Here is a 20,560-nt window from a genome sequence, read left to right as displayed (position 1 = left end):
ACATCCACACAGACATTTGTTCAGAATTTGATTCTGAGTCGATAGGTATACGTGAAGGTGGGTCTACGAGGTCAAATCAATAAGTGCATTTTTCGAGTGATTTTATAGCCTTTCCTCAGTAAGGTGAGGAAGGCAAAACTTATGGAATTCAAAATACCATATAAATTTGAGAAATTTCCAAAATCAAGAAAATCATAAAATTTAAATAATTCAACAAAATTTAACATAAATGCAAAATTCAACAGATAAAATAAAAATGCATTCGCAATGCATTAGTAAAATGCAATTCTCAATGCTTGGCAACCAATGAAAAATGTTTTTTTCCTGAAAATTTTCTCAAAAAATCAAAAAAAAATCTATCACTGTATAGTATAATTATTTGCCCCCTAAATGACCTTATTTAGATTTTCAAATCCTATCAAAAATCGAAGAAGTCTTGTGCTTTTTGTAGATTATTATGTGGAATGTTTCAGATTTTGTTTGAATTTCTAACAAAAAGTGTTTTTCGGTTAAAATTTTTATGAAATGGTATATGTCTCAAACTCATACTCATTCATACTTTCCAAATTTGCCATACAAAATTCAAAATTTTCTGCTTTTTTGAACTATAAAGCAGGCAAAAAGATTCATTATGAAAAAGTGTTTCAGTTCATTGCCACCAAACGGTGATTAAATTCAGCCGATGTCTCTGTAAAACGTCGTCGATTTTGATAGCTTTTGTAGCGAAATCCAGAAAATTGAAATCGATTTTTTTTTCAAAAATTGTCATTTACAAAGCAAATGTTATTGAACTTAGATTTTACGATTTTTTACAGATTTTTTGTGTGTGTGAACAAAACATGTTTCAGTTGGGTGATTCTCCGCCAACTCACACAGCAGTTGCCCCGACCCCTCTTCGATTTGCGTGAAACTTTGTCCTAAGGGGTAACTTTTGTACATGATCACGAATCCGAGGTCCGTTTTTTGATATCTCGTGACGGAGGGGCGGTACGACCCCTTCAATTTTTGAACATGCGAAAAAAGAGGTGTTTTTTCAATAATTAACAGTCTGAAACGGTGATGAGATAGAAATTTGGTGTCAAAGGGACTTTTATGTAAAATTAGACGCCCGATTTGATGGCGTACTCAGAATTCCGAAAAAAAAAACGTTTTTTCATCGAAAAAAACACTAAAAACGTTTTAAAAATTCTCCCATTTTCCGTTACTCGACTGTAAAAAAAATTGGAACATGTCATTTTATGGGAAATTTAATGTGCTTTTAGAATCTGCATTGACCCAGAAGGGTCATTTTTTCATTTAGAACAAATTTTTTCATTTTAAAATTTCGTGTTTTTTCTTACTTTGCAGGGTTATTTTTTAGAGTCTAACAATGTTGTACAAAGTTGTAGAGCAGACAATTACAAAAAATTTGATATATAGACATAAGGAGTTTGTTCATAAACATCACGAGTTATCGCGATTTTACGAAAAAAGTTTTGAATAAGTTACTTTTTGCGTTTCTCTTTGTTTCGTCGTCCGTGTCTGTCGCGGGTGACCATGAACGGCCATGATCAATGACGACCAACTTTTTCAAAACTTTTTTTTCGTAAAATCGCGATAACTCGTGATGTTTCCAAGCAAACCCCTTATGTCTATGTATCAAATAATTTTGTAATTGTCTGCTCTACAATTTTGTAGAACATTGTTTCACTCTAAAAAATAACCCTGCAAAGTTAGAAAAAAACACACAATGTATGGGCTTCCCCCTCGTCTGATTTTTAGGGGGGCAAAAAACACCGTGCCCCCCAGTTTCGGTGCTCCTGGCTTCTAGTTTTAATTTCAGATGAAACCATTATTTTTGGAACAATGATCAATAATACCCCTGCTTCAATCTTCTTATTTATTTTAATAATTAAAGATGTTCATAAAATTAAAAATCAAATTAGAGAAATCCTTAGCAATTCGAAAATATACATTTACGTCATGCGCTGGATTCGCTGTTTTATAACGTTTACAAAAAAAAAGGGAGTGCCACTCACCTTTTGCCTCCAGGGTCATTGACGGATTATCACCCCGCCTGCAGATAATCTCGCTCGTTTGCCTACCCTCTCCTCGGTATGATGAAATAAATTTTTAAGCTGTTGAACAAGTTGCTTAAAAATTTTACAACCTTCCCCGTCTGATGCGTCCCCCTCTAGCCCCCGTTCAGCGGGGTTTTACGGGCCAAAATTTGACATTAAATGCGACAAATTGTTGCCATTAGCCCCAAATGAGTGACGTTAAGCTCCTGTGCGCACACACACAAACACACATTTACACATTTGTGTGTGTGTGCGGTTCGTGAGATGGATTTTACATGGCACCCGTCGTAAAATTAGGATTGCATCATCAGCATAATGTCAAGTTTTGATGAGGACGACAGTGATGACATCCGACGAAGCGGAAATCTCGATAGCTTGGCAAGTGCTTTGTGATTTGGATCATCCCTGGATGATGCCAGGGATGTTCCGGGGGGTGAGCCGTGTTGTTTGTAATTGTTAATGGTTTGTCGGCAGTTTGGGATTAAAAATGTGTCATGTTTGACTTGTTGATCGTCAACATGAGTGGAAACAATTGTTTGTCAGTTATATTGCTAAGAGAACTAGGTCTTCAGAAATTAACTTTTATATTCGCATTCGCACCGAAATTTTTTCGCATGGAGATTTTTTTTCCAGGAGTTCTACAAGAGCTCTTCAAGATAGCTACAGCATAGCAGTTTGGACCGCGGTAGGATAAAACTCTCTTCAAGTACTCTTCGAAACTCCTGAAGAAGTTTTGACGAGAATTTTATCCTACCGCGGTCCAAACTGCTATGCTGTAGCTATCTTGAAGAGCTCTTGTAGATCTCCTGGAGAAAAATGTTACTTGGGAGTGGGTTGCTGGCTGGATTTCGTCTTGTATGTGTGATGATTGTCCAGCTCCGGCTGCTTAGAAATTAATTAGAGGGAATTAAAACCAATTCTACCAGAACAGGACAGGTAGCACCATAGAAGCCATCCATTGCCGGCCGTTCCCATCTCCACCATTCACCGAGAGAGGAATAAGGATTAAGAGTACTTAGAACTGAACTTACTTTGAAAGTCTTCAGAATTTAACTTTTATATTGTAATTAAAATAAACTGAAACTAATAAAAAAAATCATTGAGCGATCCTGTAAACATTCGAAAAGGATAATTCGTTTTTTTGGCTGATACGTTGTAAATGCTTCCTTTATGACTTTGTTAGTTTTTGCTTAATTATGATTTATTTACTAGATGAGCAATTCTCTAAGATAACGGTCTTTTATTCTTCCATTTTAATTTTTGTATTGTTTAATCCGGCTGTCGACCAAACAACCCACTCTTTTCTAATGTTGATATCTCAGCAACTAATGGTCCTATTTTCAATGTTAAAACATGAAACATTCGTAAAATTTTTCGATCTTTTCGAAATAGTAGTTTATGCAACAAGTTGCAAAAAGAGGATTTTTTCAGCACGAGTCGTACATTTATCCAACGAGGTTCACCGAGTTGGATAAATACGAAGAGTGCTGAAAAAATCAAGTTTTGCAACGAGTTCCATACAACATTTTTTGCAAATCCGAAAAACATCCATTGAGTGAAATTTTAAGTCAAATTTTCATGTATTTTGTCAATAAATCGTTTAAATCAAAAAAATGTTGAAAAAGGTTACTTTTCGAAACAAGTGCTGAAAAGTTCAACTTTTCAGCACCCATTTCAGTGCTGAAAAGTAGAACTTTTCAGCATTTATTTTGAAAAGTGTTGCTATTCAATTCTGTTATTTTTGGTACAGAAAAGTAGGCTATTTCGTCGTTCAAGAATGACAGGAAAAGTGAGGTGTTTCACGACGGAATTGCAAAAAAAATATTTTTAAACCAAGACTAACATTTTATGAGGGCGTTATATTGAATGTTTCGCCCGTTTAAAATTTTAGTCCTGATTTAAAAATTTTAAAACATTTTTTTTAAATAGATCGGAAAATTTCACGAATGATTCATGTTTTAAGATTGAAAATAGAACCATTAGTTGCTGAGATATCGACATTAGAAAATGGTGGGTTGTTTGGGTGAGACTTGGAAAACATCAATTTTCATGTTTTTAAACACTTGCATGGCAATATCTCAGCAACTAAGGGTCGTACCAACAAAGTTCAAAAAAGCTTAATATAGTGAATTTTCTTAGCTTTTCAAAAATGTTTTTTTTGTCAAAAGTTTGCAAAAATGTGCACTTATTTAAACAAATGAAAAACTGCGACTATTTGTGAAATATCTCCGAAATTTTTTGAATAAATTTGCATATTTATATGAATTGAAACTATCAACACAAAAATACAACAAAAAGAGGTAATATGGAACCATCAAATGTTAAACCTTTGCAATTTTTTTCACTTTGTTGAAGGCATGACAATATTTGAGTTTTTCCTGAAGCTTTTTTTTATCAGTTTGGATTTTTATTTGCAACAGACTGAATTGGCTTCGGAAATTTAGATTGTTAAACAAGGGCTTTTTGAGTGCCAACAACTTGGCCAACAACAAAGTTAACAAAGCCATGGTATCAAAATCGTTCCGTAAGAAATCTTTTGTTTCATTCGAAATCATTTGCAGTTCAAACTAAAATGTTTGAAAAATGTGTTTGTTACAGAACAGAAAAGTGAATTCAACTTCGAACGCCCCTGACATTTTCAGCAAGAAGAATAATTTTAATGATAAGCTTGCAATATAAGTGGGGGGTAGGGCCGTGGGTGTTGAACCCACTTGCGGTTTCGAGTGTAGTTGAAATTTTGTGGCTGGATTTGATTTGTGCAACTGAAATCTGTACCACCACTTTTGCGGTTTACTGCATTATGAATGGCCCTGCACACCTATTATAGCTCAGTGGTTTTTGCGGTTTCCTAAGCTGATTGGATGACTTGGAGTGATATTTTAAGAAAATTGAAAAGTAGATTTGAAACGCTTGAAATTTTGATGCCCAAAATAACTGTCATTGTACCTGTTTGAGGAATGTTATTTGAGCAACTTTTTTTAAGCAAATAAAAATATCCATAAAGAGCACATCTCCGGACGTCATCCGCAGTTTGCAAACACACACACACACACACACAGCAGGGATGCTGGGCTGTCAAAAGATCCTCCCCTTTTCCCCCTCGACAAGGATCTCGTTACGTGACCAAACTGCAGAAAATGATACACAAGTCGAGGCAGGGGCTGTTTGCACACTCCAGGAGTATCTTTTGCCAAGCAGCCCAGGCCGTCTTGGGAGGGGCCTTTTCTTTTGGACCTTGGCCGGTGGGGTCGCGTCCGCTGGTGTGACGATTTCGTTCTGTTTGGCGAGCTTGGACGTGACTCTTTGAGGGATCTTCATGGTGGAGGTAAATACTGTTCCAGGGAAATTCAATTATATTTATCTTATGTTGGTTGAGAATTGCTAAAAAGGCAAAGATGTCATCATTTGGCTTGTTTTATTTGGTTTGACGTGACAAATTAGCAAACAATGTTTAAACCATTCCGAATGGGATCAATTTCAAGCGATTGATTTTAAACTTCTTCAAGAACAAGAAGATAGTAGCATTCGTACTTAGGTACCTGCCCTGAAGACCTAAAAGAACATATTCTCGTTCAAAAACTTGCCCCGTAGCAAAACGGAAAAACGATAATAGAGGAAAATACTGTGGTAAATGTAATATTCATGAGTCGAAATGATGTGGGAGATTTGGGAATTTCCGTCTCTCTTTGAATGTGTGTTTGTTACGGCAAAGTAAAGTTTCATTTTTAAAGTTATTAAAAATGTAATGTTTCATCACTATTATGTGGGTTCTAATGCATTGCAAAATGAAGAATACGAACTGTATTAAATCAAAAGAGTCAACATTACTACAATTACCCATTTTGGAAGTTTACTTATTCGAAGTTTTGTACAAAAGCTTTCCAGCTGACCCTGTTGTGTGACCTGATTCATTCACAACGATTATCACACAAAAACACACACACACACACACACACACACAGGCTCCCCTCATCTCGCTTTTTCTGCTGCAGCAATCAACACGTGTAATAATTCTCGTGATTAGTGTAGCACGCTGCTGATGATGCTCTCATAATGATGATGAGGTGTTCTGTTTGGAACCACGTACAGTACGAACACACACACAAACACGGGCGGGGCTAACCAGCTTGCCTTCGGGGGGTGTTAACATCAACACCCTCTCTCGCTCCGTCTGGTTTGAACAAATGTTCTGCGTCAACACCGCCCGACACTCGCTCGTAATCAAATGATGCTGCGAGTGGTTAAAGCTCTGCGGAGTTTTTTTTTGTTATGTTCGGCAGCGTGGGTGTGAATTAAATGTGTGCGAAATGTTCGTGAGCTTGGCAAGTTTTAATGAATTATGAATTATTTATCGTGATGGATTTTAAATTAGAAAACTACGAATGAATTATCATTTTTTGTCAATGCCAATAGAAAAAAATAGTTATTTTGCTTGTTAGTTTTAAAAATGATTTTAAGACCACGAAAGAATCTAACTGAATTTGTCAAAATCTTAAAGTAAATTATAACATAATTCATAAGGCCAGATAAGGAACCATTTCTGAACCACGTGAACACTTTTTTAGATATCTCATAATATTTTTGATAAAAATAGATTTTTTTTGATCGATTTAGTGCCTGTGGCAAAGTTGTAAGTATGGATAAGGACTACACAAAAAAAATGATACAAGGTGAGCAGTTCTCTACGAAATCAGACCGATTCTTAAATTTTAATTTTTGTATTTTTTAATCCGACTGAAACTTTTTTGATGCCTTCGGTATGCCCAAAGAAGCCATTTTGCATCATTAGTTGGTCCATATAATTTTCCATACAAATTTGGTAGCTGTCCATACAAAAATGATTTATAAAAATTCGAAAATCTGTATCATTGGAAGAAATTTTTTGATCGATTTGATGTCTTGGGCAAAGTTGTAGGATAAGGACAACACTGAAAAATATGATAAACGGTATTTTTTTTGTTGATTCTTAATTTCACTTTTTGTCACTAAAACTTGATTTGCAATAAACCACTTTTTTCTGATATGTTTTAGGGGACATCAAATGCAAACTTTTCAGAAATTTCCAGAATGAAAAAAAATCTTTGACCGAGTTATGATTTTTTGTATCAATACTATTTTTTTCAAAAAATCAAAATACTAGTCGCAAAATTTTTTTAACTTCACTTTAAGATGTAAAATTCGCAATCAAAAAGTATTTTAGTGAAATTTTGATAAAGTGCACAGTTTTCAAGTTAAAGCCATTTTCAGGTAACTTTTTTTGAAAATATTAGCATTTTTTTTTTCAATAAGTGCCCATGTTTGCCAACTCTTGAAAAAATACTTTTGAAAAGCTGAGAAAATTCTGTATATTTTGCATTTTTGTACTTTGTTAATACGACCCTTAGTTGCTGAGATATTGCCATGCAAAGTTTTAGAAACAGGAAAATTGATGTTTTCTAAGTCTCACCCAAACAACCCACCATTTTCTAATGTTGTTATCTCAGCAACTAATGGTCCGATTTTAAATGTTAAAATATGAAGCGTTCGAAAAAGCCTTACTTTTGAAAAGTTCCTAAAGCACTTAATTTTTGAAGTTGGTTTAATCATGAATGTCTTCGACGTAAAATTATTGGTAATTTTCTGATCTTTACGAAAAAACTAGAGTTGTGCACAACTTGAAAACGGTGCATTTTTTGCAAGCTGAGTGATTTTTCAAGCTTAAAAAGTACAGTTTGCAGAGGACCAACCAATCGAATTTTGTGGAAAATTCACGGGACTAAGAAAAGAGCTAAGAAAAATAGCCCAAGCCCTAAATCTAAAATTAACATAGTTTGAATCTAAAGCTTTCTTTTTAACCAATACCATGGAATGGTAGTAAAATTTTTATTACAAAGATTTTGCCTTACACATCAAACACGATCATTACTTTGCAAAAAACACATCAATATCAAACTATCTTTATACTCTAAGGAACCTTTTACCACAAGGATCGAACTGACGACCTTTGGATTGCGAATCCAAGTTTCATCCATTAAAACTTCAAATAATTTTTAGGCCGTTGCAAATATTTTTTAAAGTTTATGTCCTCTGATCAAAAAAATAAAAAAAGCAAAAAAGATAAAAAAAGTTAAAAAATTAAAATTACAGGCCACGGTATCAACATTTTTTTGCGAGAATAAAAAAATGTTTTTGCGACGCTGTACGTTGTAATTTTATAAAAGTTCAAAATATTTTTAAGCGAGCTCAAACATGCTAAATATGATTATCAATGCAGAAAAGGGAATTTTTGATTGTTTTCGGTTGATTACACTTCTATTTCCATTGAAATTTTGATGTTGTTTTGAAAACATATTTTTTGCCCTCCCCCCCACCCCCCCCCCTGATTTTTCGGACCAATTTTGAAGGGGGGGGGGGGGCACGGCGTGTTTTCTAGAACAAATTTTTCAGGAAAAAATAGTCATCGCTGCTTTGAAAAGTATCTTTTAGGAAATTTTCTCAGCTTTCCAATGCTTCTTAGAGCGAAATGTTTCATCGGGAAATTTCTGAGATATTTTAACTTTTTTGCATTTAAATTTCTTTATTTATTATTGGAAACTTTATACTAACAGTTCTGAAAACTTATCAAATGATGTGTTTCATGTGTTATTTACTCATCAAAATGTGCAAAATAAGACAAGAAACTACTTTGTAGAAGGTTGCAAACCGCTAAACATTTTGAAAATTATCATTGCAGTCTTCAGCTGCATTGATCCGCTCTTTATATAGTTTATAAGTTAGTTTTAAGGTATCCCTTTTCCCTTTTGTACATGTAGGACCTCCTACATTTGAAATCACTGAATAGCGAAAGCTACAATATTTCATGAATAAATGAAAGTTGCTAGTATTTAAAATTGAGGTGAAAAGTCATCGTTTGTGATTGGACACTCAATAATATTTTAACTGAATGAATGTACATGGAAAAGAAATTTGAATAAATATAAATTAAAAAAAAAAAAAAAAAATTTGAAAATTATGTTTTGTCTGAGTTTTTGAATATACGTTATTTATTCAGAAATTAAAATCATAAAACAGTGTTAAAATATGTATATCTATTTTTTTCAAGAATTATAAGATTATGACATATTTTTTGTGCACAAATATCGCGTGTCTGCTCTTTTTTAACTTGTTCAACCTTAATTTGGGCAGGTATGTGATTGTTAATGGTATTATTGAATTTTAATGAATACATTTGATATTTTCCAGGACCATAAATACAAACATGATGTAAAATCGAAAATGTACTACATATTACTGTTGCAAGTTTCTAGAGTCATATTTTCATGAGTATAAAATAAATATAAATATTTATAAAATGTTTACTGTTGAAAATGCACTTAAAAGTAGAAATTAAACTCAAGTCTTCCAATGTAGAATGCTAGAAAAACACCGTCACAAACTTTTTTTTTGCTTAAACAATATTATTTAGTATTTTAACAAAAAAAATCAAACAGAAAATTTCTTTCCAAACGACATAAACTTTGAAAAATATTTGCAACGCCCTAAATTTCAATTTTAAAAATATTTCTCATAGAGGAAAACCCGGAATACTACTACTTTGAAAAACGTGGAAGTTTTGACAAAAATCAAAATTGGAATTTTGCGGAAAGTTGTTAAATTTATTTTGCTGAAACATATTTGTACTTTGATTATTTTCTTTGAACCTTAATTCTATATAATTTAATTCTGTTTTTTAATGAATGTAAGTCATAGATCTAGGGTTTTTTCTCAAAAATTATTTTCCCTAAAAGAGCACGCAGCTAGCAACATCTAAACATAGAAACATGTACCCTCCCTGTAAAGGCTTATGAATTGATCTCAGTTGAAAGGTTCTCCAAATCTCTGAATTGCAAATGTAACATCCTGGAGCAGAACTGTTAAATTCTAATAAACACCAATTGAATTGAATTGAATTAATGAATGTAAAGTATTTTTATTTTCAACATTAAACTATGTAATTTGACGATTTCTAAAACTCAAGTAGATTTAATTTATCGCAGAAAAATGACGTCGTGTTTATGTTTATAAATAAATGCTACATGATACAAAGATACATGATAAAGACTGTTATTCTTCAGTCTCAGTTCAATTTAGACAAGAGAGAAGAAAAAAAGTAAACACGTAATATCACTTGAAGTCACAAAATACCATATCTGTTTCGTACATATAAATTCCACAAGATCTCTAGAAGTGATGAAAGAAGTGCAAAACGTTGCATTCATCAACATTTCATTGCATGAATTTTCATTCGAATACCATTGGATGAAATTTATTCCCCCCCAGCCCCCCTCCAATCCTTCTGGACATATTTGCACTTTTCTCTGGCCAAGCAGTTGTAAAACCAGCCAAGGGATGTGGAGCGTCTAGATTAGATTCACATCAGATTGCCAATTAGTGTTTGTCGTACACGTTCTCCGCATAGTCGCAAATCCCGCATCTACTTAGTGTCACATACATTGGTCTAATGGCGGCGGCGGTGGTGGTGGTGGTGGAGGGGATTCCTGCCGGGTTGACCTTTTCCGTTTGAAAACCAGGTGCAGGTGCAGCACAAAATACCATCCACAAACCTCCTCCCTCCTTTCTCCACCCAGTTGAACTGACATTCTTCACCGTTGTCGCCGGTCAACAGAGCATCAGCAGCAGCAGCACATAGTTTAGCATGCAATGCATAAATTTTCATGATTTTTTTTCCAATCCCTTCGGAGCTGAAAGCGTTCCACACGGCGCAAAAAAGTTGAAAAATGCAGTGAAAATGGCGCTGCAAGTGGGTGGCCTTGGTGGCGTCACGGCAAAAAAGCGCCGTCGGGAAGACATATGTAAATAAGATATCAACGAGAATGAAAACCGCCGCAACCGAGCTGACAGCGGAAAAGTGGAAAACTATTCGAGTTGAAAGAAAATTAAGTTTGGATAATGCGAGAGAGCGGGGGGGGGGCGGGGGGGGAGAGAAAACTTTGGAAACTGTTGGAGCGAGTTCGTGAAAAGTTCGAATTCTGCAGAGGACGACGCGTGTTGCTTAACCCTCAACTACAGGGAGCCTACACCCAAAGTTAAAGAACGAGGGGATAGTCCTCACGAAAAGAAACGTGAGGAAAGTGCTATTTTGCGAGAGTAAAGTCCTCTCGTGTGTTCATTCGTTCATTGGAACAGTTCATCCTATTGAGTGGCTTATATGGACACATGACCGTCACTTTGTCACCGCACCATGGTGGCCATACGGCTATGGCACGGTTCAATATGCCGAAGGTCTTGGGTTCGAGTCTCGGTACCGGTATTTTTTTTGGTAAATGAACTTTTTTTGAAGATGAACCCATGAGTAAAGTACTATCGGTAATTTCGGCATTTATTCTCTCAGTCCGCACACAGTATCATTTTACTACCGAATCGTGCTCTTTATTCTCTCGTATGCCGATGCCCAGTTCTGGGTGTACAATTATAATTTTTTCAAGATACTTTTACATTTCAATGAAAAGAGGTTCAATCATTTATAAACGATTCCAAATGCCTCACCACAGAGCATTAATCAAAACTGCAATCAACATGAAACCATTAGATTTTGCTTCTAAATATTAAGGCAACTATGAAAATATCAAGGCAAAAAAAATAGCCGCATCATATACTCAAAAAGTCATTGTTATGCAAAATTTGCTGAACTTTTCGAAAAAATAATTATAAAAATGACACAAACTGCAGGGTTGAGTTTTGAGATTGAGTTTTAGGGGTTAAAACTTCGAAAAACTTGTCATAAATCATCACTCTTTCAAAAAAAAAAAAAAAAAAAATGGGATATTAATTGAAAAAACAAGCGATGGTTTCAACACTCGAGCAGACGGCGATTGTAGCTAGAGATGCTAGCTAGTTCCCCTGGTTGTCTTTTGGTGGCGCATTTCAGCAGAGGACGACTTTTTTGTTGAAGAAACATTCAGAGCTTCAAAAGAACAGCCGTTTCATTTGAAAGTGTACCATGAATGATAAATAGTCTGCTTCAATTCGGCTCCTAATTGGAGTTTGGCCCAAATCACTAGAATCTTATATTTTTTGTCTGGCCATCAGGGTGAGCTGCGCCGTGTTAAGGTAGTCCAACAACTGACAATTTTCACAACACCACTTTTCCACAAATGTTAGCTTCTCGCCATTTTTGCCGATTTTAACTCTCTTAAAATGTGATTAGTTGAACCTTGATAAAAAAATTGTTTGGAGTTCGGTAAATCTAGCCTAACATTTGAAAAATTCATGAGTAAATTTCAAACCTAGAGTTTTTTTTAAATAAAAAAAATCAAATTATTAGCTCTACAGCATTGCCTTGGCGATCATTGCGAGATTCCTACTCAAAACTTTTTGTCCGAAGGCTTGATTGTTGAGACAATTGCAAACCTCTTTTTACACCTTTGCTCCCATCCACCCCGGGATTCGAACTGACGACCTTTGGATTGTAAGTCCAATTGCCTACCAGTGACTCCACCGAGGCAGGACCCAGGGAGACGACTCCTACACCTGGACTGAGCTATCGACCTAACACCATTTACATCCCCGTCGGACGGAAGGCGTGGTCAGACAAATGTCGTCTGGGATCGAACACAGGCCGACTGTGTGAGAAGCAACCGCATTTACCCCTACACCATGGGTCGCGGCTTTTTTAATTTTTTTTTTAATTTTAATTTTTTATTTTAATAGTTTTTTTAAAGCTCCAAAAACATCTAGAAAAGTTCATTAAAAGAAAAGACGAAAACGGGAAAAAATTATTTATTTTTTACAAAAACTGCGAAAACTTAAAAATTTCAGCGATGATTTATTGTTATTTTTTGATACGATTAAACTAACAAATCTTCAAAGAAAGTCGTGTCTTCTAAATAGTCTTCACAACTGAAATAAAAAAAAAAACTTATGTATGGAGTGATAAGACCGTTGCAAATATTTTCCAAAGTTTATGACGCCCCCCCCAAAAATTGGTCCGAAAAATCAGGGGGCAAAAAAATATTTTTTCAAAAATTATCAAAATTTTCATGAAAATAGAAGTCAAATCAACTTTAAACAATCTTAAACGCATTTTTATGCATTTATAATCATATCATAGCATGTTTGGGCTGGATTAAAAGTATTTTGAATTTTTTTAAGATTCCAATGTACAGCACCGCAAAAACTTCTTTTTGGCAAAAAAAAAATTCGTCAATACTTAGGTATTTTGGAAACTAATGATTGCAAAACAACCCCCCCCCCCCCTCGACTTTGGTCAGAGTCGAGGGACATAAACGGCCTAATCATTCTTTGAAATGTCAAATTGTAGCTATGCATTTTACAGTTTTTCGATTAACGAAAAAAACGAAACTATTGGCACTACACCCCCCGGGGCATGGCCTTCCTCTAACGTGGGATTTCTGCTCCAGCGCCTCTGACGAGACAGGAGAAACCGGGACCGACGTTTTACTTCACCATCCGATAGAAGCTCAGTGGATAAGGCGGGAATCGAACCCGCGTCTCATAGCATCTTCGGGATCGGCAGCCGAAGCCGCTACACCTGCGCCACGAGACCCACAGTTTTTCGATTAGTAACATTTGAAAAGGGAATAGCTCAAAATATTTACAAAAGTTTAAGAATGGTGATGTCCTACTTATTTTTTATCCACCAATTGCGTAGAATGGAGCTCAGAACGTGCAGCAATCGGAAATTGATAACTCGTAGAGATGACACATGCAAAGAATGTTACTTCTGCGAAATGGATACTCGAGGCAGGAATGTAAAATACTTGGAGCAGTGTGGTGGATGCAGATATATAACTAAAAATCGATAGTTGGTGAAGCGATTCAAGAATGTTTTGCTTTCTTTAGGGCGATTGAATATAGATGGATTTAATATCCCTGCAATATAGGTATGAAAATTGTCAGGAATTAAGTGACTTTATTAGGTAATTTTCTCAAAAAATATTGGATTTCATTTTTCCAGCAAACAACATCACCCTAACGTCTATCGGTGACACATTCTTGCACAACCACAACTGTGTACCAGTGTTCCAGCTTATCACAGGTTGCATACATGTATGATGGAAAATTCTTCTCAATTCGGTTCGGGATAAAGTTGCACATGCAATCAGCAGTGTTGTTATGTCGGATGGCGACAAAGAAATTGCATTCGTGACCCCGCCTGTTGTAGACAGCCGAGTACAAAACCTCCACATGCTTAAGCAACGTGAACCTGTCAGATTTTCTGCCACCTGTCAGCGACATAATGGTGGAATCTGTAGTGCACTGACAAACTAGCCAAATTGGCTATTTAGATGGATTGACACATGTACAATAATTTTCATAACTGAGCAGTTCGCAATCTATTGTCAAGTTTTTTTTTTATTCCAGCTCTGCTTTAAATATTTGGTTTCAAAGTTACCAAAAATTCATTCAAGTGAATTTGTGCTAGTAATGAATACTAAAAAAATCACCTTCCCTTACCCATAGAAAACGAATCAAAATCTCACCCAAGTGCACACCGTTAAGATCCTTCCATTCTGCAACGTATTAGTTCCATAAAATGTCTCGCTTTGTGACCATCATAAAAATCCGTAACGAACTTTTATCGCGTCCCGTCTGTCTGTCTGGCTGGTCGTCCGGAACATTTTGGGGCAGCCCAATTTCGGCGAAGATTGTAACATAAAAGTCTAGGAGTCCGGAAAAGAAACGGGAGATACCTAAAAAAAAAAATCTCAAAAGGATACTCACATTATGCTTCCACACCACTTTGTATGCAGAAGGATTTGCATTCACTTTACATTCAAAGTACACGTCATCTCCTTCCTCGATGTCTTCCGGGTTCATATTCGTGCCGAGCTCGAGCTTCAGCGTGGGCAGATCTGCAAGAGACACAGAGAGAGAGAGATGGGCAAGTAAGAAATAAAGTTAGATAAGTGGAATATGAAATGGGAGAGCGAAAAAAAAAACGGAGCAGAAGAACAATAGCAGTGTGTCTTTGGGTCGAGAGCGCGTAAGAAAGGTGGCGAGATTTGGAAAATGGGATATGGCACACGGGACAGTGATGGCAAAAAAAAACTTTTTTATTTTAAGATTCATTCGATTACTCAGTAGGATGGCTTAAAATTGACATTTATCCTTTAATTTGGTCCATACATCATTTCTGGAGTTTTTTTTGAAAAGGTCCAATAAACCAAATTTCCAGTTTTTGCTTTTTGGGTGTTTTTAGAACCGCCTTGAGTCAGGGGTATTGAAAAACACCCAAAAAGCAAAAACTGAAAATTTGGTTTTTTTTGTCCTTTTCAAAAAAAAACTCCAGATTAATGTTTGAGCATTCTGGAGCACTGTAAAATTGGCTAATTTTTAGCAAATATTTTCCCTATTACAACAAATGGTCTCAATATCACTTTGCATATGTGTTTTTTTCTCTGAACTTATTATAGTTTTAAAGTAAAAGCTATATTTTTATAAATACCAATCAACTTGGGACCTAAAGCCCATTGATAATATTTTAGTTGAATGGTTAAAGACATACCCAAATATTATTATTCAAAATAACAGCACTTTACGCTAAAAACAATATCACGGTGCTAAAAAAACCGTAATTATGTAAAATAAAAGGCAATCCGAGATGTTGGTGTCGATTCCTTACACCTTACCGCACCTCTGAGCAAAAAATAAAAACATTCGCTGTTGTAGTTTTCGAGTTACAGCCATTTTGAAATGTTATTTCCGACTTTTTCTTAGAAAACCTATATAATCTGCGTAATTGATTTGGATTGTGTGAACACTCTAGTGCCCAATTTTTTTTCAATTTTTTAGGAGGTCATTTGTTGAACGAAAAACTTTTTTTTTCTTGTTTTATGTTTTTCTTGTTTCATTTTTAGTATTTTAATTTGCTTTTATCTTGTTTAGTTTATGTTTGTTTTTGTAGTATTTGGCCTGTTCTACTACCTCCTATCATAACATTTTGCCTATCTAATTTGTTCATGTTTTAAAGTCACTTTTTCAATTTTTTGCTTGTTTTTCACAATTTCACATTTTTTACATTGTTTGTAAAAGTTGACCCCTGAAAAATGACATTGAAAAAACATCGGTAAAGTCACATAAAACAAGTAAAACATTTAACCCATATATTTTCTAAAAGTTCTAAGAATATTCTTCTTTACAATGCTTTTTAAAGACCAACTTGTAGGACCCAATCAAAAAAATAAAAAAATAAAAAAATAAAAAAAAATAAGAAAGGCAAAAAAATAATGCCTTAAAAGCGAGTCCACGAGCAAAGCAAACCCATCTCGCATCGACCTCACCAATCTGTCTGAAATTTACAGGAGTTGTTTGTACATATAAAACTAGCATCTGGCCAGAATATGAGCACTCTCGGTCAACAGGAAGTGAGGCAAATCGGAACACAAAGTTTGAAGGTTCAAAAACGTGAAAAATCTAAAAAGGGCTGTAACTTAGGCAAAATTCAATTTAATTTAAAAATTCAAAATGCATCTGAAAGGGCTTAAAATGCAACAAAATGCAGGGAGAAGCATCCTAATTGGTTAAATCTCAAGGGAGTTATTGGCATTTTAGTGAAAAAAAAACACAATTTTCAAACTCAAATAAAAAAGTGCTCCAACCAGATATTAACTTGATTCGACATGGACATCAGGGACTACCATCTGAGACTGAGAACGCTTTGGGTAAGGCCGTTTAACATATTAAACCAACACTTTTTCTTTTAGTGATATTTTTGGTTGTAAATTTTGGCTTGCGGGATCCCTAAAATCAATTTATTTGTGATAATTTTATCATATTCGTATTCCTGAGTTAATTTCTCAATAGAAACATGCATTAAAATAGTAGTTTATGCAACAAGTTGCAAAAAGAAGATTTTTTCAGCACGAGTCGTACATTTATCCAACGAGGTTCACCGAGTTGGATAAATACGAAGAGTGGTGAAAAAATCAAGTTTTGCAACGAGTTCCATACAACATTTTTTGCAATTCCAAAGAACACACACTGAGTGAAATTTTATGTCGAGTTTTCATGTATTTTGTCAATAAATCGTTTAAATCAAAAAAATGTTGAAAAGTGTTACTTTTTGAAACAAGTGCTGAAAATTTCAACTTTTCAGCACCCATTTGAGTGCTAAAAAGTAGAACTTTTCAGCATTTATTTTGAAAAGTGTTGCTATTCGATTCTGTTATTTTTGGTACAGAAAAGTAGGCTATTTCGTCGTTCAAGAATGACAGAAAAAGTAAGTAGTTTCACGACGGAATTGCAAAAATGTTTATTTTGATCCATTTTAACCCTTTAAAAATTTAATGGTTAAAAAAAAAACTTCGAATCACATTTATTGAAAATCAAGTTCGTTTTCAAGGATACTAGATGTTACCAGAAAAAGATTGCTTCTTATTTTGTATAACTTTGATTTTTTAAAGGGTTAAAATGCATGAAAATAAAAAAATGCATGCATGTTTCTTCCCTTTGATCCTAGAGTGCTCATATTTTGGCCAGATGTTAGTTTATATGTACAAAAAAAACCCCTGAAACTTTCAGGCAGATTGGTGAGGTCCATACGATCCTGTTGTATGCCCTGTTCGTGGACTCGCTCTTAAGATTGTAAGGGATTAAACAGAACATGAAATATTTATGATTTATGGAAACTATTTAATTAAAAAAATCTCAATTAGAATTGTCTGGTACAAATTTTATTCAAAAGATTTCCCCAACTTTGTTGAGGGGAAGATTATTTAAAAATCAAATTCCAAGCTCATTTTCCTAAATTTTAAAGCAAAACTATCACATAATTCTACGGAAAATTGGCAAAATATCAATAAATTTTTGAAAATACTTAAGTTGCATTTCCATGCATTCGTTTTGTTCTACAGAATATGTGGGAAACAAGCAAAAAATATAGGCCAAAGATAATTATTGAAGGTGGTTTGATAATCCTAATACTATCAAAAACAAACACAAACTAAACATGATAAATACAAATAAAATTATTAAAAATAAAACAAGAAAACTTAAGTTTTTCATAGAACGAATGTTGCTCAAAATGACCTCCTGAACTGATTTTGTTGAGTACATTTATTTTTCTGAAAATTAAGATTTTTCTATCAATTTTTTTTATAATAATTTTGGTGTTCCTTCTTTTATTTATCTCAGAATTTGCCCATGCCTTGGCATCTCTTTCTCTACTATTTTGTCTTTTGAAATTAGAAAATAAGGGATGGGTAGATTTGAGCGAGAAAGTTGACTAATTTTATTCATAATACATTAAATTTACGCTATTGAGATCTCAATTTGGTGGAATTATTCAATGAAATTATGAGTAATTTTTAAGCCAAGCATCTTTTTTGAATTCTCTTCATTATCATCAACAACTTTACTGAAGACAACAAATCGACCAGAAAATCTTTTTCCATGATACTCAAAATTGTAGGAAAATTGATCAAAATCAACAAATAGAAAATATTAATTTCGTGAAATTCACGGATTTTAAAATGCTTAATAATTTTTGATTTTTTTATTTTTCTGATTTTTTCACCCACTTTTTCCTCCCCCCTGATCTTGGAGAGGGTATAAGGTTTTAAATCTAATAACAAATCAAGAGCCTCAGGCCGTTGCAAATTTTTTGACCGATTTTGCTACCTTCCCTTAAAAATTGGCATGAAAAATCAAAGGGCAAATTTTTTTTTTCTCAAGAAAACTTTAAAAAATTTATGGAAAAAGAATTTGAATCAAGTGAAAACATATGGAAGTACTGATCTGAAAATCATTAAATGCCTGTTTTGGCTTGATTAAAAATATTTTTTTTTTGTGAAATCTTGATGTACAGCACCGCAAAATAGTAGTTTATGCAACAAGTTGCGAAACGAAGATTTTTCTAGCACGAGTCGTACATTTATCCAACGAGGTTTACCTGCTTAAAAACATCACAAAATGAAAATACAGCAGCCCTGGCTACGACCTGACCAAAAACCACACACAAAAAAAACCTTACAAAAACGAAGGTGAACCGAAAACCCCCGGAAATATCCATTTCATTTTCATGTAGAATAATGCGCACCGGAGACGGATCCGGTGGGAAAACTATCCCTGCACGGAAGATTAGAGCTTTTTTTTCTCTTCTGTCCCCGGAAAAGCGATTTCGGAACGATATAGATATGCAAACGGGAATGCTGTTGCTGCTGCCGCCGGTCAGAAGGAAAAACTTATTCGCATTAAAATTAAATGCTAAAAGGAAAGCTTCTTCTGCGTCGGTGGGTTTCGGTTCGCTTTCCAAGTCGGAGCGTTTCTTTTTTTCCCGAGCACCTTTTTTCCGCCTTTTATTTTTATTTTGCCCACTTTGAATATCCTCGGGAAAAGTGGATTTCGCCTTAGTCCGTGCCATCGATATTATACACAGGGTGGACTTTTTTCCCCCCACTATTCGCTCTTTCTGCTGACAGAAAAGTTGTGGCTCAACCGGGGAAATGCTCGATATTCATCCTTTTTCTGCCTGCCATGGATTGACGGAGATTGTTTGGCAGTTGTTTTTGCACTCGCACTTTTCGCCGGTGATTATACGAAATGACTTGTTTTTTTCTGGAATCGAATCCGGTGCGAGTTTCCACGGCATTGAGTTGCGGAGGGGGTGAGACAGTGAAGAAGCTTTTGCCGCTCGAATGGTTTCGCGATTCAATTTGAATATTTATTGGCTGCGCTTTTGCAGATTATAGTTTTTTTTAATGCGGGGATAAGTACTTCAAAACGTTTTGCTGGTGAGATTTTGTTGATGGTATTTGAAAACATTGCAGTTGATACATTTTGAAGATTCAAATGTAAAATCAAAAAATAGGTAAATTTTCTTGAAAAATGTGTCATTGTCATTTTGCGCAATTGCTACATTTTTCACCATTCATGAAAATATTAGTTTTCAAATAACGTGAATCATTGAAATGCTTATAATTTTTCTTAGCTACAAACAGTCCGATGTTAAATGTCAAGAATGAAACACTCGTGAAATCTTTAAACTTTCAGTCAGAATCAGCATTGAAGTTTTAAATTCAAGCCAAACATTTTAAAAATCAAAATAAATTTATTCTTTGCAAATCACAAATCTGCTTCTAAAAGGCTCAGATTGTTTGACCACCATGCTTTCAATTATCTCATCTAGACTTTTTGGAGAAGACGAAAATATAATTCAAAGATGTTCCTCAAGAAATTGACAAAACTATCATTTTCTTTACAACATTAGTTTAGTTGTTCAGTTGCTCAGTATTCCTGTTGTTCAGTAGCTGAGTTTTAAATTTTCAGTTTTTCAATTGATCAGATGTAATGTTGTATTAATTTTGAGTTGTTCAATTGTTGAAAAGATTTATGTTGCTTGTTGATTTTTCATTAATATTTTGATGCTACCATCGTCATCGAACCAGCTCTCAAAGTAATTTCCCTCAACAAAAAAGAAAATCCATGTAGGTGGCAGCATTTTTCCTCTCACCAACAGTCAACTGAAATCTCATCTAACTTAGACACGGAAAATATACGTG

General features: G+C 34.7%; 1 protein-coding gene across 1 annotated transcript in view; it reads right to left on the bottom strand.

Annotated features, from left to right (window-relative positions):
* The window catches only part of LOC6046522 (synaptogenesis protein syg-2), a 587,979-nt gene that overhangs the window by 170,987 nt on the left and 396,432 nt on the right, over window positions 1–20,560 (bottom strand). The window contains exon 10 of the mRNA XM_038265832.1: window positions 14,784–14,914. Within this exon, the coding sequence (XP_038121760.1) occupies window positions 14,784–14,914 (131 nt within the window). The remainder of the gene's footprint in view (window positions 1–14,783; window positions 14,915–20,560) is intronic.

Source organism: Culex quinquefasciatus, chromosome 3 (genome assembly GCF_015732765.1).
Source record: "Culex quinquefasciatus strain JHB chromosome 3, VPISU_Cqui_1.0_pri_paternal, whole genome shotgun sequence".
Classification (NCBI taxonomy): Eukaryota; Metazoa; Arthropoda; class Insecta; order Diptera; family Culicidae; genus Culex; species Culex quinquefasciatus.
Note: the sequence above shows the minus strand (reverse complement) of the source record. Positions and strands in the feature narration are given on the sequence as shown.